This window comes from Spea bombifrons, chromosome 4 (genome assembly GCF_027358695.1).
Source record: "Spea bombifrons isolate aSpeBom1 chromosome 4, aSpeBom1.2.pri, whole genome shotgun sequence".
Lineage (NCBI taxonomy): Eukaryota > Metazoa > Chordata > Amphibia > Anura > Pelobatidae > Spea > Spea bombifrons.
Window position 1 is genome coordinate 2069823 of NC_071090.1, and position 24193 is coordinate 2094015.

The window sequence follows — 24193 nt, forward strand, 5'->3', positions numbered from 1 at the left end:
AGGGTTTCAGGGCCCGTCTGATCTCACGCAGGAGCAGCTTGACTAAATTAAGGGTCTGCGCCAGAGCCAGGAATCGTCCGCTCTGCACATCCCGTTCTCGCACAGAAGCGATCTGCCATCTTTATTCCGGGTCACTGAAACCCGACAGCAACCCCCCCCCAGGGGTGCGAAAAACAGCAAATCCAAAACTAGATAGATATAACTTTCTATACGTACCTTCTCAGAATGTGGCCCAAACAGCATCGACCTCTCAGCCATTTCTCAGTGCGTTAGTTTCGGTTGGTGTTATTGTCCATGTGTTAATGTGTCTAGTTGTGTTAGCGTGAGTGTGTGTGCGTGTATTCATTTCAGAGTCTGCTCTTAGTAGTGAACGTGCCCTTGCCCTGATGCCCCTCTCTCCTCCCCGATGCTCCCCTCTCTCCCCCCTGATGCCCCTCTTTTCTAGGAGATGAGAATGTTTGCTGGGTATGAGGGGATCGCAGGGTTCTACGGCCCTAAAAGCCCCGATAATGTGTATAGAAACAGCAGGAAACGGCTTTATAAATTAAACGGGTCAATAAACCCCATTATTCTTCTAAATGCCCCCCTCAGTTACACAAATACCCCGCAATAGGGCGCAAAGTCACATAAAAAGGGCCCCTATTTTGCTATCAGACTCAGATGGACTCTTAAAGCCCCAGTTTGTCTCTCCGGTTGATCTTGGCCACAATTTCTCAACTTACTGCAACTGAGTTCACTGAGCTCTGACCACAGTTCATTCCGGAGAGCTGGACGGGGCGACTCACTCAGATTTCCTCTGAAACTCAACGGGCATCCAAAGGATCTCCGAATGAACCCCAAACCTCCGTGGGCTGCCGTCTCATCATGCTAGTCCTCCGCTGAAGCCACGGGATGTCGCCGCCATATACCAGAGCTTCTCAGAGCATTATACAACAGTCCCGGACGATCTGATCACCATACCTGGGAACTCTCTGGGTTTCTTGCCCCAGTCTCAGCGTGAAGGGGCAGATTCTCAGGGTCACCGAGTCTGACCCCTTCCTATTCTACCCCTGCTGTGATCATATATGAGGTCATACATTGAGCCATTAGGGTAACACATCTGGGGAGTCACGACATGGAGTCTTCACAGTGGGGGCTATTAAAGGGTTAATATTTCACGCATCTCAGGGTCCGCTCCTTTAGGGGTCACCCTACCTCTCTAGCGCACTTTGTAAAAGTTGTACTTGTGAATGACGTCATCGTAAGACGTTGAGGCGTTTCGGGCTCCCATTTCTCCCAGTTGGCTCCAGTTAAGGGATTTATTTTTGGAAGGGGGGCAGCAGTCCCTCCCTCCCTCCCTCGCTCTGCTCCTCTCCCTGCCTCCATCAAAGGGATCCTTCCAATCCCTCCTTCCTCCAGATCTGAGTGCAGGAGTGTCCCCTAAGGTCCGCTCTCCAGCACTGAGGATGGGGTCTCCGCGCACGATGCTGCTTTTAGCGCTGTTACCCCTGTTCCTGCACAGAGGTAAGTCCTGGGGCAGATAGCAATCGGTGCTGGGTTGGTATTGGGGCAGATTCATTGTTTGCCTCTGTATCAGCCCCGGGGTTGGGGTCAGTATCGGTTGGGGGGTAATTGGCAGCCTGATACATTGTATGTGATTTTTATCCGCGGACTCCTCGCTCCTCGCGGGTATTTTTTGCCCCCCGACCCTCAGACAGGAACTTGTGGAATTTTTATGAATCCAGTGTTTTTGGATAAATTGTGATTATTGATAGATGCTGTAAGATGTTATGAGCTTTCTCCGCCAGCACTGACCTTGGGCTGGAGAACAGAGCAAATAATGGCTACGGCTCAGGGGTAGCGGGCTGGGGGTCAGGAGGATGGGTGCCAGGGCTCAGGGGTAGCGGGCAGGGGGTCAGGAGGATGGGTGCCAGGGCTCAGGGGTAGTAGGCAGCGGGGTCAGGAGGATGGGTGCTATGGGGTCTCGGGTTAGTAGGAAGGAAAGGCAGGGGGATAAGAGCTGAGGGCCAATAGACAGGGGGGTAGGAGCTGTGGGTCAGGGGGTGATGGACAGGAGAGGCAGGGGGATACAAGCTAGGGGTCGGGGGGGTAATAGACAGGGTGGTAGGTGGTAAGACCTAGGGGAAACAGAGAGGAAGGGAAAGGAGAGCTAGGGGGCATGGGAAGTAGTGGGATAGGTGGCAGGGGTCAGGGATAATAGGGAGGAGGGTCAGGGGGTAAGAGCGTGGGGTAAGGGGGTAAGAGGTAGGGGTCAAGGGGTAAGAGTGAGGGGTCAGGGAGTGATAGATGAAGTGATAGATGCTGGGGGTCAGGGGGGTAGTGGACAAACGAGGCAGGGGAATAAGGGTTAGGGCTTAGTGGAGCTGGGAACGGGGGCAGGGGGTAGGTGATGGGGGCAGGGGGGCAGCTAGCTAATTGAGAAACCATTTTAATTAACTCCGGTTCTTTCCTCGTTATCACCGGTAAACACAATTAACACCTTTTTTGCCATCATTTATACGTTTTGCTGTCTTTACATTTAAAAGCCTCTCCCTAAAAGAACGCTCTGCTCTGCACGCTTCTGGTTCACAAGGGGTTAAATATGAACAGATTGTGCCTTTCTTATACGGAACCTTAACCTTCTGACATCCAGCCACTCACATCACCCTCAGCTGAAATGTGTAGCCCAGAACTATTTGTTAAGCTATGGTTCTAAATTCTATACATTGTGCAGAATGGATGGCGATAAATATATTTATTATTATATAATTATTATTATTATTATTATTTATTATTATATATTTATTATTATTATTACTTTATTATTATTATTTATTATTATATAATTATTATTATTATTTTATTATATATTTATTATTATTATTTATTATTACTTTATTATTATATATTTATTACTTTATTATATATTTATTATTATTATTACTTTATTATTATTATTATATATTTATTATTATTATTTATTATTACTTTATTATTATATATTTATTACTTTATTATATATTTATTATTATTATTACTTTATTATTATTATTATATATTTATTATTATTATATTTAATTTACATAGCATCAACAACTCTTCTTGCAGTCCCTACATTCAAAGGGTCTGACAAAACTAGGACTGACAGACTAAGACGACCCGATACATTAGGGAAACATGGCTCGGCTCAGAAGCTTACACTCTAGATGAATAAATCAGTTTACGTGAGGAAATATGCCGGAAGAATTCTCTAAATTAGAATATAATGCATATTTTGTATACAATTTTACAATCTCCTGAATGGCGAATGAAATCCATGGGCCGGGGCCAGGGGCCTGAGAGGCATCTTAGGTACTGGGCTCCCCTTCAGAGGTCCGTTCCATTTTTTTAGAGCATAGAATCCCAAACTCTCTTTCATTACAGAAAAATAAACTTTGTGTCAGGCAGTTTTTTATAGTTATAGTTACCCCCGCGGGCCGAGGGGGTCCGGGGCCGGCCTGATATATAAAAGGGTTAATCTTTGATAACCTTGGGTTGGATTTATAGAGCAATTCTGGGGGGAAAGGTCTGAGTTTCGAGCAGTCGTCATGGAAACCGCATCCTGCTGTTTGTAGGACATGCGGGGGGGCATCACCGGCCCTTCCACCCCCAGCCCGGTCTCTAGAAAAATGTTTGTTTTGTGTATCTGGAGGGGTCCGGCCGTCTGTTTACCCCCTGCCGCCACATCAAAGGGCAACTAAAAGCCTATAAACCCCCAGCGGTGCGCCGGCGCACAGACACCATTATCTCCGCCATTGTTACACTCATCCCCTGTTATCCCAACATCAAAAGACTCCTTCCCTCATCTTCAAAGCCCTTTAAACATAGAAGGCTATTACCCCCCCACACCCCACCCCCGCCGGGGCAGTAAATATTTCTCACTGCGACCTATTCCAAACCCTATAGGTTACACTCTATCCACAAAACAAACCCATATAATGGTTTCTATGGGATAAAATAAGCCATACATACGTCTCAGAAACCCCCCCTTATGTGTATACAATGGAAGCGGCCGTCTTAACTTCCTGTTCTCAGGATATGCAGGATTATTCCTCCCCATCAAGTTATCGCTCCCCTGTTAGGTTGCTGATTGGCTCAGGCAGGCTTTGTATGGGTGGAGAGGGAGAAAGGAGAGAACTTCAGATAATGCTGGCTCTGCCACGGGCTGCCACCGGTCTGAGTTCTGATGCGGTAGAATAACGGGACCGGGTTAATAATCTGTCAGTTCAAAAGTGGGAACGATGCGATAGAGACAGGGCTCGAGTAACCTCTAACGAGCTTTGTAACGACCTACGAGTAAATGCTGCCTCTGCATGTTTAAATCCCCTCACTGGATTACCCTGCACCACTTCTGCTGGGAGGCTGTTCCACTTATCTACCACCCTCTCCAAAAGTGAAAACACACGTCCTCGTGGTATTACATACACTCTTCTTACGAAGCTTATCGTTAAATCCTATGGAAAATGCCATTTTTTCCTTATAGCCCCTTTGGGTTTAATTAATTGCATTTTGCCGAATACTTGGTTTATCTTCCCCGGAGTTATATTTTTGTTATTCAGGAATGTGGCCGTTCCGCAGATAATTGCGTTTAATTGGTGGCGCATTTCCTATGAGATGGTTTCATATAAACGTCGAGTCCGACACGCGATGCTTTTTAAAGCTGATGAATGAGGTGTCGGGAGGTCTTTCTTGCCAAGTCACCCGTCCGGCCGGCCCAGCAGCTGCCGCCCCGTTTAACCGATGCGTTTTTACGGCAAATTTTCTGGAAAAAGGTTTTTTCTTGCGTTTGAAGATGAAATTTGTCAAAAGAAAAATATTCCACTAAACTTTGAGACGGCAGGAAAGTCTTGGCCGGGGATGGAAACGAAACCCAAATAACGCAAGACGTCTTCCTTTCGAGATACAATGTATCCCGTCTACAGAGCGGGGGGGGGCCTCCGCGTAACGGGGGGGGATATCTGGGGACACAGGGGGGGCTGTAGAAACGCTCAGCTGCATCCCTCGCCCCCCATGTAGTGGGACATTCCAACTCTGTCATTGGTCGATTCAGTGACTGCCTGTGGGTGCCGTGTCTGCTCGGCACGCGGGCCGGATCAGGGGCCACCATCCAGTTCCCACCCCCTCCTCCCTCCACTGCCGAGCCTATGATCTCAATGGGGCCACAAAGTCCAAAAGCCTATCAGCACCTACTTCTGTGCGGGGCAGTTGGTAGGTATGTACATCTATGACCTCTTTCCCTTGCAGTTTTGAAAACTCATTCATATATCTCGTACTACAAACGTTTCTCCTGGCTCCTACTATCCAGGCGCCTGATTGGCCGCTGGTTGGAATAGTTAGCCAATCGGATCAGTCCCACGCCAACGTCTGCGCCACTCAGTAGTGGTAACTTCAAAGAGCGGAGCGGTCAAGACGATTCGGTTCAGGAAGTTAAAGGGGTTATCTTTCGGGGCCACTTTCGGTCACATGGCCTCATATCCCATTTAATGGTTGGAGGGGGCAATTAATTTCCATCATTACCCGGCTAGCCCAAATCTACAGTAAATTATTGAATTTATTGCAATAAAATTACTGCGCTGAGTCTTCGCTTAAGAATTTGTCTCCATTGAAGGGGCAGATTCCTAGGATAATGGGGCAGATTACTAGGGTGATGGGGCAGATTCCTACAGCAAAGGGGAAGATTACTAGGGTGATGGGGCAGATTCCTAGGATGATGGGGCAGATTCCTAGGATGATGGGGCAGATTACTAGGATGATGGGGCAGATTACTAGGGTGATGGGCAGATTATTAGGGTGATGGGGCAGATTCCTGGGGTGATGGGGCAGATTCCTAGGATGATGGGGCAGATTACTAGGGTGATGGGGCAGATTACTAGGGTGATGGGGCAGATTACTAGGGTGATGGGGCAGATTCCTAGGATAATGGGGCAGATTACTAGGATGATGGGGCAGATTCCTACAGTGAAGGAGCAGATTACTAGGGTGATGGGGCAGATTCCTAGAGTGATGGGGCAGATTACCATGATATCCTCCATGACACCCGGACCCCCAGTTGGAATCTCTCTGAATACCCCGATGAAAGTTTTGACGTTCGTTTGTAGCCCGGCAGGCTCTTGGCAGCCATTGTTCCAGATCGTCCAAGCGTTTCATTACAGGCTTTTAAAACTGTTGTTTTTGCTTCAGTGGCATCTGTCTGAAACCCCGGGAGTCGCGTCCAAGTCTCCGAAAACATGCCAAGTCTAGTAAAAAAAAACTGTGAAAACAACTAAATCTTAAAGATTTACACACTCGGAAAATTCCAGGCCAGCGTTTCCAGATCTTCCAGATACAATGCTCTAGGTAGAGGAATATCAGGAACATTAACACTCACGTTAACTTGGGTTTCACTTTTGAGCCGTGGGTTTATTTACGTGGTATGATGTATAGCCTTGGATGGGAGATAAGTAGAACGGCCTCCCAGCAGAAGTGGTAGAGGGTAATACAGTGAGGGTATTAAACATGCATGGGATAGACATACGGCTCCTGAATCTAAGACAAGACCAACGACTGATTAAGGTTTGAGTCTTTACAGCAGGAGAAACGGGAGACGGGGGCCGGATGGGGCCGATCTGCCGGCAGGTTCTCGGTTTCTATGTTAAAGTAACCAGTTAGTTTTTGCCCCTTAATATAATACTCCTCGTCATACTGCCTGTGGGAAATCAGAGAAAGACCCCTCTTGAAGATGCTACCCCTTCTTATAAGCCATCTGTGGAGCTGCTTCAAGGCTGGGCTGTTCACCTCAGAGGGAACACCAAGAATCCTGCATTCCGCGTCCATTGTAAATGGGATAAACGGGATATTTCTCAGGGCTGTGAGCTGCGCATGTTCTGTGAGGTTTTTTTTTTTTTTAAATGATATTTTGGAGTACTAATGACACATTTTGATGATTTTTATTTTCAGTTTCTGCCCAGGTCACGGTGGATTCCTGCTGCACCAGCGGATACGAGTGGGCGACCCAGAAAAGGGAGTGCGGCAGCCTGCCCGTCATCTCAGATGACAAGGAATGTCGGTGAGTGGGAACCGGCTGCTGGGATAAAGATAACGCTCCCTCTGAGGTGCACAGCCCAGGACTGAAACAGTTAAAGGAGAACATCTCAGAAAAACGAAACAAAACATGGGGCTGATTAAATGTCAAATTAACCCTTTCACACACGGTGATACACTGTACCACAAACATCATCTATGTTTAATGTTTTTTACAGAAGGTGTGATTTTGCACCTATACAGAATTCCCCTATACATTTAATGCCCGTCACAGCAGGCTTTGGGGGGGGGGTTTAGCGGCTGGGACTCTGTGCCCAGAATCTCCTAATCTCCTTGTTGTGTTTATGTTGCCAAAACATTAGGGTTATTGTTTCAAAACAAACAGAAGATCTGGTAACAATGTGACAATTTGTAACTTTTTAACAAAATATGTTCCAGTCCCGTCAACGAACGGAAGCGATTGGTCTCGCTGGGAACGGCCGGGAGTCGCGCGAAACGAAGCTTTTGTTGGAAATTTTTGTTCTTTTTGTTGATTTTGCTGGTTAACAAATGATTAGATAATGAAAAAGAAACAGTTAGATAAATGTGAATGATGAATATCATCCATCAGGGACCCGTCTGGCAGTGTGATCCATGCTGCACATAATGAGGAGTAACAGAAGACTGTTTCATACCTCCCAAGTGTCTATCTTTAGTTTGTCCAGTCCCTTTTTGGTATGCAAAGCCTCATGTCCCTCTTTCTTCCCTGATGCCCCTCTCTCCTCCCCGATGCCCCTCTCTCCCCTCCCCTGATGCCGTTCTTTTTCATCCCTTGTGCCCCCTCTCCTCCTCTGATGCCCCTCTTTCTCCTCCCCTGATGCCCCTCTTTTCTAGGAGGTCAGAATGTTTGCGGGGTATGAGGGGATCGCAGGGTTCTACAGCCCTAAAAGCCCCGATAATGTGTATAGAAACAGCAGGAAACGGCTTTATAAATTAAACGGGGTAAATAAACCCCATTATTCTTCTTCTAAATGCCCCGCCCAGTTACACCAATAACTCCGCCCTATCACACCTGTAACCACACCCCCTAAAAATGACCCCACTTTGACTATTCGGTATGTTGAGTTGGGGTGCCTTTAACATAACCAGGTTATCCAGGCACATTTTGTTGTTCAGGAGGGAATACCCCAAACCCTTTATACCCCAAACCCTTTATACCCCAAACCCTTTATACCCCAAACCCTTTATACCCCAAACCCTTTATACCCCAAACCCTTTATACCCCAAAACCCTTTATACCCCAAACCCTTTATACCCCAAAACCCTTTATACCCCAAAACCCTTTATACCCCAAACCCTTTATACCCCAAACCCTTTATACCCCAAACCCTTTATACCCCAAACCCTTTATACCCCAAACCCTTTATACCCCAAAACCCTTTATACCCCAAACCCTTTATACCCCAAACCCTTTATACCCCAAACCCTTTATACCCCAAAACCCTGTATGCCCCCAAACCCTTTATACCCCAAAACCCTTTATACCCCCAAACCCTTTATACCCCAAACCCTTTATACCCCAAACCCTTTATACCCCAAAACCCTTTATACCCCAAACCCTTTATACCCCAAAACCCTTTATACCCCAAAACCCTTTATACCCCAAACCCTTTATACCCCAAACCCTTTATACCCCAAAACCCTGTATGCCCCCAAACCCTTTATACCCCAAAACCCTTTATACCCCCAAACCCTTTATACCCCAAACCCTTTATACCCCAAACCCTTTATACCTCCAAACCCTTTATACCCCAAAACCCTTTATACCCCAAAACCCTTTATACCCCAAAGCCCTTTATACCGCAAAACCCTTTATACCCCAAACCCTTTATACCCCAAAGCCCTTTATACCCCAAAACCCTTTATACCCCAAAGCCCTTTATACCCCAAAACCCCTTATACCCCAAAACCCCTTATAACCCAAAGCCCTTTATACCCCAAAGCCCTTTATACCCCAAAGCCCTTTATACCCCAGAACCCTTTATACCAAAAAAACATTCCAATTATACACATGATCGGCGGCATTTAAGGGAGTCAGCACTGAAGTGGTTAAACCTTGGCAGATCCATGCAAACCTCCTGAGTCTCCCTGGAGGAGCAGATGTCTTCATTATGTGAACTATCGTCTGGTTTGAATTAACGGAAAGATAAAAGTATCATTGTTTTGCCTGTGGGCCCCTCCGTTACTAAAAATGTTATTACCTGATACCCCGTAACCCCCAAGAGGTTTGAACTTGGTACGGATTGTGGAACAGGACCATTCTATAAATCCCCAAAATCTGTTTTTTTATGGCCATTTTTTGTCAGTTAATAAAAACAACATGTTTCGGCGCTAAATGAACCAGCCGCCTTTTATTGAAGGGAGTTAGTGGTCTCTATAGAGGGGATCATTAAAACTTTAAAGCTCCGAGGAGATCAAAGAAGCCTTAAGGGAAAAGCCATTAGGAGCTTCTTAACCAAAAACACATAGTCTCCTCTGCCCTTTTCATCTGAATTCAGGGTTTTTTGGGGATAGAACTTCCAGATATTCCAGATTCATCATACAGCCTCTTCAGCTTCAAATTTTAGAGAAGTCCCATCAAAAAAGACAGCACTGTATACAGTAATATTACCCCCCCCAGCGCTGTATACAGTAATAACACCCCCAGCACTATATGCAGTAATGTCAGTTGGTGACAAAAACCCTGGTTTTATCTCATTTTGCTCCAATAAACTCCCTTTACCTGCAGACCTGGAGCCGCCGTTGCTGTCGGTCATGTGATATTTTGGGTGACTTTCCCGGCTCAAACCCCACACTGAGCTGATGCTTTATGGCGATGCTAATGAAGTCCTTCCCTCCATAGGCTTTCATTAGTCAGAGAGTCCGACTGGGTGATTAAGACTGAGCCATTCTATTGTTCCCCACAGGCAGTATGATAAGGAGTCGGGGGGTTTAGTAGATCGGGGATCAGATAACAGAGCGAGAATCATACAAACGGCTGATATGCAGCTGCCTGAAAACATTATATTATGGGGCAAAAACTACGACTGGGGTAAAAAGAAACATAATTTAATCTGATACGAGGAATAAGAGAAAAAGAAACAACAATACGAAGTGCTATATGTGGAGTAGCTGTCAGACACTTCCCTCTGGTTACCAAGGCGACTACTCCACATTTAGAAGTCCAGCCCAGAATTGCTCAGGGATATCCTTAATAAATGCCTCAAGAAATTATTTTTCAGAAGACCTCCTCTTCGTACCCAATGAACCAATAAGGGTATCGCTATCGATGGGTCACAAAAGTCTCCGCCTCCAGTCGTGTCCTTAACCGCACCCACTGAAACAAAGCAGCCCCCTCCGTGGCTATTTCTACAATAATGCCCTCTTTATGTTAACCCTTGTCTGCCTGTCCTCAGAATAACCCAGGAGCAGTGCTGTATTAACCAGTTGGAGGAGATCCACTGTACCACCGGAATAACCACCGCGAACGAACAGGAGTCCTGCGACATCGACGAAAGCGAACACAACTCCAGCTGCGAGGCCCAGTTCATAAAAGTGAGATTCTCAGTAAAATGCATAAATCCGATAATTTCTAGATCAATATCCATGTATTTTCTAAATGTGTTATTTATTTATTTTTTTGCTAGGGTTTAATTGATGTTTGTATTTTTATTTGGATGGTAGATCAGTGGAACAGCCTCCCAGCAGAAGTGGTAGAGGCTAATACAGGGAGTGTGTTAATGAGGTTTTCTTTTGCCCCCACAGAGATGCTGTAGCTGCTGTCTGCTGGGAAGGACCGCGCAGTCCAAGGGGCAGAGCTGTGAGCAGAGTATATTCCTGGGGTATCAGTGCGGTCTCGTGTTCAGGGCCTGCTGTGTCAAAGGTCAAGAGGGTCCTGAAATCCCCAACAATGGAGTCAGGGATGAAGGTACAGACTTTATCCCCCAAACATCTGCATTTGGCTATCTAATGTAACAAAGTACAACATATTATCAATTTTTTAATTACATATTAATCTAAAAAAGTGCGCGGGAGCCTCCATCTTCCTGCCCCATCGCGGGGTTAAATCGCCCGTCGCCCTGAGATATCTATGTCGGAGGGACCTGCGCGGCTGGAAACGATCTCTAGCGCTAGAGGCTCATGCGCCGTCCGCTAAAACAACGCGGGGAGAGAACAGGAAGTGACTTACAACTTCCTGCTCGGGCTGACCAATGGGATTCCGATGCAGCCTGCACTAAGGGATTATGGAAAACAGAGGAAAATTGAAATAAAATTAATTGTTTTTAATAATAACTGGTTTTTAAGGTTCCAATAAAATCCCAAATGACAAAAAATTTATCATAATAAAAAAAATGTATTTCAAAAAACATTTTTTAGCCACACAGGAGAGGCCTAGAATGTTTTAAATACCTATATGGTGGTATTTTTATTTCTATAACAGAAAAACATAATTTCTGTTTCCAATTTTTATTAAGGTTAAATTACGTTAATTTGGTTTAACCAATCCTGTGTCTTTTATCCTCAGCGAGAGGGCCGTCTATACCCCACGTGGATACTGAAGATCCGTATCTGAATGATCGCTGCAGAGGTGAGAGCATGCGCAATGATAATAATAATACATATATAATAATAATAATAAAAATAATAATAAATCATATTATTCACTTTTTCTGCTACTTAATCATCAACAGGAGCTTATTTTTGGAATAAATTGGATACCAACAGGAACAATTTTACTTAGATTCCTTCCTATAAAAATGAAAATAATTTCAGTAATTTTAAGCACTTCTTTTTCCTAGTCATTTTGGTTTATATCTGTATGTAAAACGCGCCCTCTGCTGGGAGAATAAATACCTGCAGCTAGAAAACACGACGGGCTGTTTGGACAAAACAAAAACACAAAACATACATAATAAAAAGATAATTTGTGGATACAATAAACAGATGTAAACAAATGATCCATACATGTGCTCACATTACGTTATGTATAGATCAAGTTCCCAGCAAACACACGACAAAGTTGTGATAACCTGCCATTGGAACACAGGAGTGATGGGAGTGATAAAGGGCCATTGGCACACAGGAGTGATGGGAGTGACAAAGGGCCATTTGGACACAGGAGTGATCGGAGTGATAAAGGGCCATTGGAACACAGGAGTGATCGGAGTGATAAAGGGCCATTGGGACACAGGAGTGATGGGAGTGATAAAGGGCCATTGGAACACAGGAGTGATGGGAGTGATAAAGGGCCATTGGAACACAGGAGTGATGGGAGTGATAAAGCGCCTCTGTACGGCTATGAAGAGATTCCATTAAAAATCACCCGTTTACAGCTATAATAGTCATTTACAGCATTAACCCCGTCTGCGCTGGATTTCTGATCCATTTCAAGCGGAGGAAATCTGCGTTTCTTTCAAAAACACGGAAATTTCTCAGTGACCCCAAACTTTTGAACGGTTGTGTATAACATTATGTATCTATGCGTATTGGAAGAATACACCATGCCGTAATCCTTTACTCAGATGCCTATAGGTCCCCTAGCAGGTATCCGATATGACTTCCAGAAAAGACCACCCTGATATATAGTATTGGTGGTCTCTGATACATCCTAGGCACTGCAGCGAAAGGGGGAGGGGGGTTCAGACAGGAGACCTCTGATGGGTCAGAATTATTTCTGTGTACCCCTCTTCTGTTCTCAGGTGGGGGTCCGTGCACTCAGCAGTGCAGAGACACGGGGGCCAGCGTGGTCTGCTCCTGCTACAGTGGCTACCAACTTCAGCCCGACGGCGTCTCCTGCGAAGGTAATAAGACCTCCCGTCACATATCGAGGTCTCTTTGGCTCCTTCCTCGTAGATTGAATAAACGCCTCTTGTGTATTTTCTCTTTATCTAGATATCAATGAATGTATAACGGGGTCTCACACCTGTAAAGTGGGCCAGGTATGCATCAACCTGGTGGGCTCCTTCCGGTGTCAGAGGGAGATTAACTGCGGTACGGGATACGAACTCACAGAGGACAACAGCTGCAAAGGTAGGTCACGTCCGTCCTCACAAATGGTGTTTACAGATTAAAATAAACTATGTGCAGGATTATTCCTCCCCATTCATTTATCTCTCCCCTATTGTTAAGTTGCTGATTTTTGCTGATTATTTAGTGAATAAATAAATGGATAAGTAATACAATAAATTGATTTAGTTACTCTGTTATTTTAATCTCTGGAATGAATAATCGCATCCCTGAAGTCGACCTTTTCTTTAAGAAATGGCTTCAAACACTTTGTCTCCTGATACAATGTCACGATATAAAGTGTATAATATATATATGAATACAGTCTATGATAATTAATGACTATAATTGTTAATTATTACAGAATATATTTTTCCTGTACCCTTTGATTATCAGATATTGACGAATGTGCTTCCAACACTCACAACTGCCTCCCCAACTTCGTCTGTCAGAACACCGCGGGATCGTTCCGATGCCGCCCCAAACTTCAGTGCTCTGCCGGATACATCCAGGATGCGGGGGGCAATTGCATGGGTAAGGTCCGGCGCGCCCCCCTTTGGACGAGTGCGGAATTACACTGCGTGCGACGAAGCTGCGTGGCTTTGTGTGTCCTTGCACCGCTGGTTGTGCGACGTTGCGCCTGGAGTCGCCTGGGCTTTAGTGCGGAAGGTCTCATGAAGCTCCGGTTTTATTTTAGATATCAACGAGTGCTTGAGCCTCAACGCTCCGTGTCCTCATGGCCAGACCTGCATTAACACGGAAGGGTCCTACACATGTCAGCGACACGTGGTCAACTGCGGAAGGGGTTACCACCTCAGCGCTGATGGCACCCGCTGTGAAGGTGGGTAATAGCTCAAGAGGCTTCTCTCGAGTGATGAGACAATGAATCGTTGGGTGGCTTGGTGCGCGTGTGTGGCTTCTCCACAGCCTCAGGGTATCAGGGGCAAAGTCTCAAGGGTTTACCCCAGTCTCAGGGTCTTGGGATGAATGAGCAAACTCTTTATTGCCCTATCCACGTTGCAACGTCCAAACCTTCCATGACCTCCAGTCTTTTTCTTTGTTGCACACAGACGTGAACGAGTGTGGAAGCTCTCAGAACCCGTGTGGCGAGGGACACACATGTTTGAACGTGGCCGGCTCTTACCGTTGCGAATGCCGGACAGGATATCAGTTTGACGCGTTGACCAGAACCTGTGCCGGTAAGAGGCCTCATCTTCTGTCTCACGGGGAGGTTCGGCCATGAAACCTCTCCGGAATTCTGCTTAGGACCAAACATTTTTCATTGCAACCCATCTGGAGATAGAAGCTGCGTCTGCTTAACGGTTGACAGACAGGTGCCGTCCACAGAGTCCTGTTCAGCCTCCTTAATTTCTACTCAGCACTGTCCATCTTCTGTCTTCAGTTTGTATTAACGATACGAGTAATGTTAGGAATACGAAGCTCAGTTGTCCGTCGTCCTTCCTGACGTCTGCTCCTTTCCGTTCCAGACATAAACGAGTGCCGGGGGTATACGGGACGTATCTGCGCCCACAAGTGCGAGAACACCGCCGGCTCCTTTTACTGCAGTTGCACCACCGGGTTCAGATTGGCTCTGGACGGAAGATCTTGTGAAGGTGAGGAGTTGGCTTGCGTGGTGTCTGGATGGGCAATACAAGGAGGGGGGGGGCATTGGGTGGCAGATCTCGGACCGGACCCAACGCATCTCTCTCTTATCTTTAGATGTGGATGAATGCGGCAGCAATCCGTGCAGCCAGGAGTGCGCCAACGTGTACGGCTCGTACCAATGCTTCTGCCGGCGCGGCTACCAGCTCAGCGATGTGGATGGAATCACATGCGAAGGTAGATACAGAATACATACTGTAGACATCAGACTGAGTCTTGCCTTAAGAGCTTGCAATCCGTGTAGTTTTAATTGAGCCAAAATATACTTATCAAGAGAACTTGCTAAAATTGAAGGCTTAAAAATACAGAATAAAATAGTCAATCTCTAGAGCAAGAAATGGCGTGCCTTTTCTTGACATTTACTTTTGAGTTCTAGATTGGCACCCAATGAACTGTACAGTTCCGAAAGTAGATCTTTGGGATCCGTCACCAACATACTTGGATCTTATTGTGAAATAGGTCTTTGTGATTGGATACTGTCAGTGTTGATACATTGTATCTGTTTTGTATCCGTTTACAGACATCGACGAATGTGCCCTGCCGACTGGGGGCCATATCTGTTCTTATCGCTGTAACAACGTTCCCGGCAGCTTCCGATGTTCCTGCCCCGTCACCGGGTACACGCTGGCACCCAACGGACGCAACTGTCAAGGTATTAAAACCTTTCCCGTCGCATTTCCATCCCAAGGTATCGAGGTTCATAGAACCGTCGTACAAAACCGAGAAGATTTACGGAGGCAGAGAAATGTAACACAAAGGAACGCGAGATATTGCGATAATTGTCTCATCTTATCACTGTCTTCAGCACGGTGACCCCAGAATACGTGTCTTTGGGGGTGGCTTGACTCCCAGATAAATGCTGCCACCTAGTGGAGCCCCAACATAATAACACAATTCCTTCTCGTCAAGGTTATTGTGATGCTGTACAAATCCAACTCAATGCATAACTTGTAGCTGACTACAATTCTCATGATGCTGGGGAATTTATAGGCATACCTTTTTATAACATGCTGACTTAGCCTTATGGGAGTGATTTCACATCTGTTGTAGATCTACCTGCGCTCAGGAAAGTGCTCTGCCTGGACTGCAGTACCGTATAGGCTACTTTTTCAGTTTCTAAGGTCCAATAATTTGCTCAATGTCATCTTGCCATATTGTTATATCGGATGAGCTGCGTAACAAATGAAATGTATTCACAGATGTCGACGAGTGTGTAACCGGGACGCACAACTGCTCCGGGACGGAAACGTGCTTCAACATCCAGGGAGGCTTCCGGTGCCTTGCCTTCGAATGTCCCAAAAATTACCGCAAATCCGGCGACAAGTAAGTAAAACGCTCTTACACAGTGGAGAAAGACGCCACTATGAGATTAAGTTCCAAAAACTTTAGCCTTTGGAATGCCCGCTTAATAGATGTAGGATTGTTGCAGGCGGCTGGGATTCTGGAAACGCGGCAAAAAGCTAATAATGTGTCTCTGAAAGAGTCCAGGAGGTACATTCAAGGAGGGGAAATGGACTAGAGAGATTGGTTAGGGCTGTAAAGCTCCGGAATCCACTAGCTATGGAGATAGTGGCCGCAAGTGGTCCGCGGAGGCTTCTCGGAATAAATTGGATTGGCTTTTGGCAAGAAAGGGTGTTAAGAGATACCAAGAGTAACTAGGGATGTACTGGCAATGCAACGATGTCCTCCTACGTCATAGGGCATGGATTCCGTGTATACGTGTAATAACAAAACAAGGATTCCTGCGCTGAATCCTTACTGGATACGTTGGTGTTTCGATCCTACACTTACGTGTTGCTGTGGGACTGTTTTTCTTTCCGTAGAGATATAGTATGTTTGAATGTTCTTGACTTCAATGGAAGGTCATTTATCTGCAACCCTTGAAGCATGGTGTATCATGGGCTAGTTGGAGGGCTCCTCGGATCTCCCCTGACTGGCCCAGGGAGCTGTATTGGTGGTCAGGCCTCCATTGCACCTCCCAAATGGCAACCTTGAAGGTGGCTTCTGACCTTGGTCCAATCCCCTACCACCAGTAGGTACCTTCCCAACACAGGCGTCCTGATTTAGACACCGGAAACGTTCTGGATATAAAATATATATATATGTATATATATATATAGACTTCCCGTTGGCGCAGGGGCTCGTCGCTCATACTCATTATAATTATAGAGATAGTTTCAGGTCTAGGTTTTCAATGAGACATACATGGCATACCTTCCAACATTAAACATGGCCAGAGGGGCACTTGAGTTTTAGGCGGTGCGATGAGAGACGTGGCTGGGGTAGAGATTTGAATAAATATATATGACTATATTTGAAGCTCTTTAAAAAATCAGGGGAGGAAAAAGGGACACAGGGATCTCATGCTTAAAAAGGGACTGATTCAGATTAAACAGGGTTGCAAGGGAGTTATATAACAAAAAGGGGTTAAATATTAACATGCCCAGTTCTACCATGCCTTACCCATAAATATTGCCTAATAATATTGTTATTAATATTTTTCTGTACAGCAGGTAGCAGGATGTTTCAATATATAAAACATTCTATTATGTGGCGCTTTCACTCCTGACAACTTCCTGTCCATCTGGGGGCGTGGCTGGTATTTCCAACATGGCTGCGCCCTCAAGTGCTTTTTGATTTAAAGTTAAAATCCCTTAAGGTATTACAACTTATTTCCCCTCCCAAAAAAAGAAACATAGTTGTTTCAGAATCTGTAGCGCTGACTTTTACAACATTAAAAAATCCATCCTCTAAACTTAAAAACAAATATCCTGGATAATACCTAATGATTTGCTCATGTAAAATATATTTGAACTTCAAAGCCCTGCATTAATTTGATAAACCCGGCTGCACAGAAAGCTGTCAGTAATTAATCTTCTTCTAGTTTTGCTTAAATATCTTTCTTTCACTGCTCTGCTGGCAATGAAACGGTTAATTGGATTCCTTCCATGGTGTCAAATACATTCATATACAAGTACAAGTAATATTAACACTAGAGTCAGAGTCAAAGGCTTGGAGGTAAGAAAGTTTGACTTTACAGAGAGGGTGGTAGATAAGTGGACAGCCTCCCAGCAGAAGTGGTAGAGGGTAATACAGTGAGGGTATTAAACATGCATGGGATAGACATACGGCTCCTGAATCTAAGACGAGACCAACGACTGATTAAGGTTTGAGTCTTTACAGCAGGAGAAACGGGCGGCTAGACAGGGGCCGGATGGGGGCCGATCTGCCGGTGGGTTAAAAGCATTATGTGATACACATATATATATATATATATATATATATATAGTGAGTATACTGTGTGTGTATATATATATCTATATATACACCTGTATCCTGTTTGTTTAGCCCATCTGATTCAGTTCAGGCATTTATATATATAAAAAGTCGTATGTACACATACATCACACAGTTTATCGCTTGCATGTTGACCATTAGGGCTACCAGTATCGCTTTGCCTGTGCCTTTAAATGCATCTGATCGACACCTGTGGTTAAAGTTAATACTTGAACGCAGGTTTCATGGACACCCCTAGTGTTGTCAGATGCCCAGAGGCATGTATTCTGTGCATCCAGTATATCTCTCCCCCGACCCCATTAAGTTGGCAGCCAAGCCCTTGCGTTCTGCAGCTGTCTCCCCCTGCTTGCTTGCTCAGTGTGCATTAACCCTTTTTCTTGTCTTTGTCTTCTCACTTTTCTTGCAGTCGTTGCGACCGCTTGCCCTGTAGTGACACTGAGTGCCAGAGCCAGCCCCTGAGAGTTACCTATCACCACCTCTCTTTCCCCACCAACGTCCAAGCTCCCTCCGACATATTCCGCATGGGCCCGTCCCATGCCCTCCCCGGCGATGACATTCAACTGTCCATCACCAGCGGGAATGAGAAGGGCTATTTCGCCACGAAAAAGGTCAACTCTCACAGCGGTCTTGTGGCTGTAGAACGACCAATCGCAGAAGCGCAGGACATCCTCCTTACTATCCAGATGAATCTCATTCGCCACGGGACTCTCAACACTTTCGTAGCCAAACTACACGTCTTTATCACGGCCGAGCTTTAATCCAACCACGGGCTCCGGGGGGGGGGTCTTCGTTAATGTTCTGTTCGACTTTTCTAGTTTCAATAAAGTTTACGTTGTTGCACGCGCCTCCGGCTGGGTTTGGCGGGAATGGCAGCTTCCTGTTTCGTAATAACGTGCTTCCAATTACCGGGGCAGCAGAAAAGGTCACGTGTTCTCCACGCCCTGTATCTCCTCGAAGTCGTGGCACGGCTTGTGCGATGGGGGTGGGGTGGGGGTAAAATTCAAGCTTTATTAACACGCAACAAAACAGTTTCATACAACGCTACCGACGCAGTTTCCGACTACCAACATCCAAAGCAGTCGGCGACCAAAAAGCGTGCCCTCCGCCAAAACAATAAAAAAAAATAGGATTTCTATAATTTGTAATAACTTGGTAAATTTCAATAAATATTATTAAATTAAACAGCCTAATTGTTGACAGGAAGCGCTTATTATTAATTCAGGTGGGATTTCACCGTGTGGTTCTCAGGTGGAAGCTCTCATGGAGGACTCTGAGCTGTTGAATAAGGTCTAAGGGAAGACAATAGAGGCGACACCAGAGCCAAAGGATGCCGGAGAGGGTGGGAAATTCGGGGGTTATGTATAAAAACTGATTCCAGGGCCGGACTGGCAATGACCAGGCGGTACTGTTACTTTAAGGCCAGCAGCCGCCTGGTGGCCAATGGGAAGATAAGCACAGTTACACCTGAGGGGTGCGTCGGTGGCACTGTTGGCATTTGCCCCGTGTGCCAGACGGCTGTTCCAGGCCTGAGTGATTCTGATGCAGTTTGGAAAAGTGGTCTTATTGCTATAGCAACCAATGGAAAGTTCCTGCTGATTTGGGTCGTTCCATTGGTAGGGTGACCAGGACACTTTCATACATTGTACCAGAATCACTACTTATACGTAACACTTAATCCAAGTTCAGACTCCTTGAGCTCAGTGGTATATTCTGACCTAGGCAGACTACACCTATGCGCAAGGAGCAGTTTCTGGGGCATGGCGGCCCCTTTTGTTGCATAGATAAGGGCAGATCCAAAGTTCCTCAAATAGCGCCCTCAGGTAAGGGTGTGATGCACTGAGTATGTTTTAGTGTAAGTATGTGTATGTGTGTTAGTGTGTGTGCGCTAGTGTGTTACTGGGGTGGCCAAGTAGCTTTGGGGCGACTCAACTGCCAGTAGCCCCCCAAAAAAGTATTTTTTTATTAAAAATGCATAAATAATGGATATCTTGGAGGTTTCAGTGAGTTAACAAATACCATCCTACACCTTGTACTCAGGACATCCTCTGACCTAAATATAAAAAGACGACAAAACCAAGAGGGCACGGGGTGATGTGAGATAACGCTACCTAATGAAAGGGTAGTAGATGCCTGGAATGGCCTTCCAGAAGATGTAGCACAGCCAAACACAGTAAAGAAATCCAAGAAAAGCCTGGGATGCCCATAACAATCTCTATAAAAAAATTAATTACTTAAGAGGCTTGGAGGGCCGGTTGGGTTGCCACATTTGTTTCTAATACATTTGGTGGCAGGAAGGTAATGCACAGTGATAAAAGCGGATTATTCTCTGGGTTGCTACGGCGATTGTGCCAGTGAATTCTTCGATATTAATTTCAGCGATGGGCATACGGTGTTGTCACGATAAAATGAAATACACATTAAATGCATCGAAGTAAGATTTGACCATTATTATGGATAAAAAGTGTGTTTCTGCTGATTGGACCATCCTGCTGATCGCCATGGCGATAGGACTCTTTACACATTGCACTAGAATGTGTTATAAAGTGATTGAGGGGTTATGTACCAAAGAGCAGCTCTGTTAAAGACTAGTAAAAGTGATGCAGTTGCCATAGCAACCAAGGTGCTCGGCTTTTAATGAAAGTTATCCAGCAAACGCCTCTTGGCTTCTGTTTCAGTTACGAAAGATCGGACACGGTCCGCTGTATAAAGTCCTGCCTGTCCAACGACATCAGCTGCATCATGGATCCCGTCCACACCATTTCCAACACGGTCATCTCTCTGCCCACGTTCCGGGACTTCAGCCGCCCAGAAGGTAAAAGCATCTCGCTGATTTATCTATACATTATACAGGGGCCGGGGCGCTGATTTATCTATACATTATACAGGGTGCCAGCTCACAGATTTAACTATACATTATACAGGGACCGGATCACAGATTTATCTATACATGATACAGGGGCCGGCTCACAGATTTATCTATACATTATACAGGGGCCGGCTCACTGATTTTGCGGATGTATCTAAAGTTGATTTCATGCCCCATTTTCCTTTCGTTACCTTTGTCTCTTCTTGGATTTCCCGCAGAGATTATTTTCCTGCGCGCTCTGACCCCTTCGTACCCAAACAGCCCCCAACCAGACATTATCTTCCACATCACAGACGGGAACCTGAGGGATTCCTTCGACATCCAGAAGCGTTACATGGACGGGATAATAGTTGGTGAGTTCACACTTGGGGTCTTTTGTATGTGTAATTGTGCACGGGGGGCATTTAACATTTAACTTTTCACACGTACTTTTCCTAACCAATGGGCTAACAGAGTGTATAGGTGAAAAGTCACCTCAGCAGGGACCGGGGCAGGGTGTATTTCGCCAGGCTGGCTGTAGGCGGCGGTATTGAGCTGCTCTGAAGTCTGAATCAGTGAACTGGTGACTCAGAACTGCTCTGAACGGTTCTTGGAGTCAGTGAACTGGTGACTCAGAGCCGCTCTGAACGGTTCTTTGAGTCAGGGAACCTTTATTGTTACGCCTCAATACCGTCTCTCCCGGAACCTGGATCAGAGTCCCAGAATATTTTTTAGCGGACAATTATTTTTTTCACCTCTGGAACTGATTCAAGGATTTCTAAATTAGCCCTTTAAATATCTGATATTATTGCAAAATTAAAATAAAATATGCCCTATTTGGCACAGTTTTTGCCAACTCTAATCCATCTGTCCTTGTAGCGAAGGCTGCGGCTCCCTCCAGACAGTTTGAGGACGGAAGCAGATAATTCAGATACGTTTGTTTTCTGAGACATTTAGATAACTGGAGATTTAAAAAGGGAAAAATCATATCAATTCTATGATTTATGCAATGAACTGATCGCTGAGATAATTTTCTTTACTGAGAGGGTGGTGGATAAGTGGAACAGCCTCCCAGCAGAAGTCGTAGAGGCCAATACAGTGAGGGTATTAAACACGCATGAGTTTTAGCAGGAACATTTTTAAATGTAATTGTATATTTGTATAATATGTAAATATGTATTTGTTTAAATTCATGGACTATCGTTTATTCGAACCACTATATCTTAATTTTTTTAACCAAATGGCTGAGGGTTGTGAGGGTTGCACTCCGCCTGGGGGTTACCTATCCATATCAGCTGATAAATAGAATCTGTAGATCCTTCATTTCATAGGATTATCTTCCTTGATTAGATCTCCTGGGAAGGTAAAGACGCCCGACCTTTGACCCCCGCCATTGTTTAAACTGTATTTACTTAAAATGGCCACACAAGACTCGGGCTGTTTTGACATTAATACTACAAGCTACGATTGACCTCATGATTTCACCGGCAAAAGGTCATGTTTTGGGATACAGACATCAGAGGATATTTTTTTCCCCCTTTAAAAAGCAACATTTCTGGCTCTGAGTAACAGCGATGGGTGAGGTTTAAAGGGGCAGCATCGCCTAAACGAGCATTTAGACCTTTAAAGAAGACGATAAAATCAGAGGTTAATCTTCATAACTATTAAAAACTGATTAAATGGTAAAAAAAACTCAAGATTTTTTACATGAAAAGAAAGGAATACTACGCAGCCAGAAAACACGTATTTTCCATATGGTGCTATATGGGGATTGGAGGAATAGATTAAAACCCATCCCTCCCAACTGTCCAGCTTTGCACAGGACAGTCCCGATTTTGCAGCTTCTCGCATGGCTCTGAAGCCGAGCATCGAGAGGCAGCTCTTCGGTAAGTTGGAAGGATGTCCATGACTATGGCCCCACCCATTTCCAGGAGGGACCCACCCCCTTCACCACACCTCCAACAGCGATGCCCCCATTTAGGCACTTGCAATGTAAGGGGGGTACGTCATCGCCAGCTGCTTTTGTAATACACGCAGGGTATATCATTAACGAATTGTAGGAGCCTCGCTCGCTGGATAAGTGGTTAGGGATATAATTCAGGCGACATCTCTTTATTCCTCCCCGCCAAGTACCTCTCTGTGACACCGAATAGCCGCTTCTACATTAATCAAGCCGCGATAGAGATGTTCGGCCGGCGCGGGGCCACAATCTTTAATTCCTAACACATTAGTGCCGGACGCAGTTAGAGGTATTAACGACGAGCGGTCCCAGAGAGCTGGGTTTCCGTCACTTTAAAGGAGCTGCGGTTTGTCTTAATGCCAGAAAGCAGACAAATTCTGGAGAAGGTCCGTTTTTTGCCAAAACCAAGGTAAAAATACACCCTCTGAGGTCGGTGCGTCTGCGCATGCCGATCCTAATGACTGGACTGCATCCAAACCTCAGGAAAGTGTTGAGCTATTAAATCGGTTGCATTTATTTTCGCACCGATTTTGATCCAATAACCACCAGGGACTGGCAGCGTCCAAAATGTCCTCCATTTAAAGGGACAGTTCAAAATAAAATGCTTACCTTAGGGGGAAGCTGCAGCACCAGAGCTGCAGCAGGACAACTCCTACGCGGTCCAACAAAGCAGACAATCGGTGGCAGGAAAGTGTTCCTACTGAACTCAATGGGAGCGCTTTCCAAAGTGGGGGTCGGGTTAGACCCATCCCAGAAAGCTCCCCAAAATAGAGCTGGAGCTGACTGGTGGTCAGTATGTGTCTTCGGCCAAAACACATCTCCTGCGCAAAGTGGGGGGTCGGGCAAAAGGGGGCAACCACAACAATTTAAAGGGACCACCGAGCTATCATATCATTAAAGTGCAGACGACGGCCGGAGCGTCCCTTTAAATAATGGTCTTCCATCCAGATTCTCACCAAGCAGAGAACTTCCACCCCCTCCAGGTTACGCTCAACGGCCAAAACTTTATCCCCCCCCAAAAAACGGCAAACTGACATCTATATATTTAAAAGAATGTTCCAGAAGAACTCTTAGGATCTCCGGTCTCGTTCTAAGACTCTCTTTTGTGTCCTCTTCCAGGTGTTGTCCGTCAAGTCAAGCCCATCGTAGGTCCATTCCACGCCATCTTGAAACTGGAGATGAATTACGTGATAGGAGGGGTGGTTTCCCATCGAAACATCGTCAACGTCCACATCTTCATCTCGGAATTCTGGTTCTAGGCAGCTTTTTTTTTCGTTTTTTTCGGGCAAGTTCCCATTAAACCGAGCGTCCGAAACGATTCCTACGAGCCGGTCGGCAGTCGGACTGTATAGGTAGACGGAGAAAGG

At 45.6% G+C, this 24193-nt stretch overlaps 1 protein-coding gene across 2 annotated transcripts; it reads left to right on the forward strand.

Moving 5' to 3' along the window:
- Positions 1 to 1349: 1349 nt before the first annotated feature.
- FBLN1 (fibulin 1) lies at positions 1350 to 24100 on the forward strand. 2 transcript variants are annotated; one of them, XM_053462711.1, is made up of 17 exons: positions 1350 to 1503; positions 6955 to 7063; positions 10473 to 10611; positions 10822 to 10984; positions 11582 to 11644; positions 12756 to 12857; positions 12949 to 13086; positions 13459 to 13596; positions 13760 to 13903; positions 14133 to 14261; positions 14550 to 14675; positions 14782 to 14901; positions 15245 to 15376; positions 15924 to 16047; positions 20697 to 20833; positions 21106 to 21240; positions 23946 to 24100. In XM_053462711.1, the coding sequence occupies exons 1-17, from the start codon at positions 1446 to 1448 to the stop codon at positions 24083 to 24085; spliced, it is 2097 nt and encodes a 698-aa protein (XP_053318686.1). In that variant the 5' UTR covers positions 1350 to 1445; the 3' UTR covers positions 24086 to 24100. The 2 variants fall into 2 exon arrangements, with proteins under 2 accessions (XP_053318686.1, XP_053318685.1); XM_053462710.1 differs by lacking the exons at positions 20697 to 20833; positions 21106 to 21240; positions 23946 to 24100 and adding an exon at positions 18428 to 18861.
- The last annotated feature ends 93 nt before the right edge of the window (positions 24101 to 24193 follow it).

Coding starts and splice junctions, on each gene's coding strand:
- FBLN1 (XM_053462711.1), top strand. CDS start 1,446: ATGGGGTCTCCGCGCACGATGCTGCTTTTAGCGCTGTTACCCCTGTTC. Junction 12,858..12,948: donor CGACGGCGTCTCCTGCGAAG/GTAATAAGACCT, acceptor CTCTTTATCTAG/ATATCAATGAATGTATAACG. Junction 13,087..13,458: donor AGAGGACAACAGCTGCAAAG/GTAGGTCACGTC, acceptor TTTGATTATCAG/ATATTGACGAATGTGCTTCC.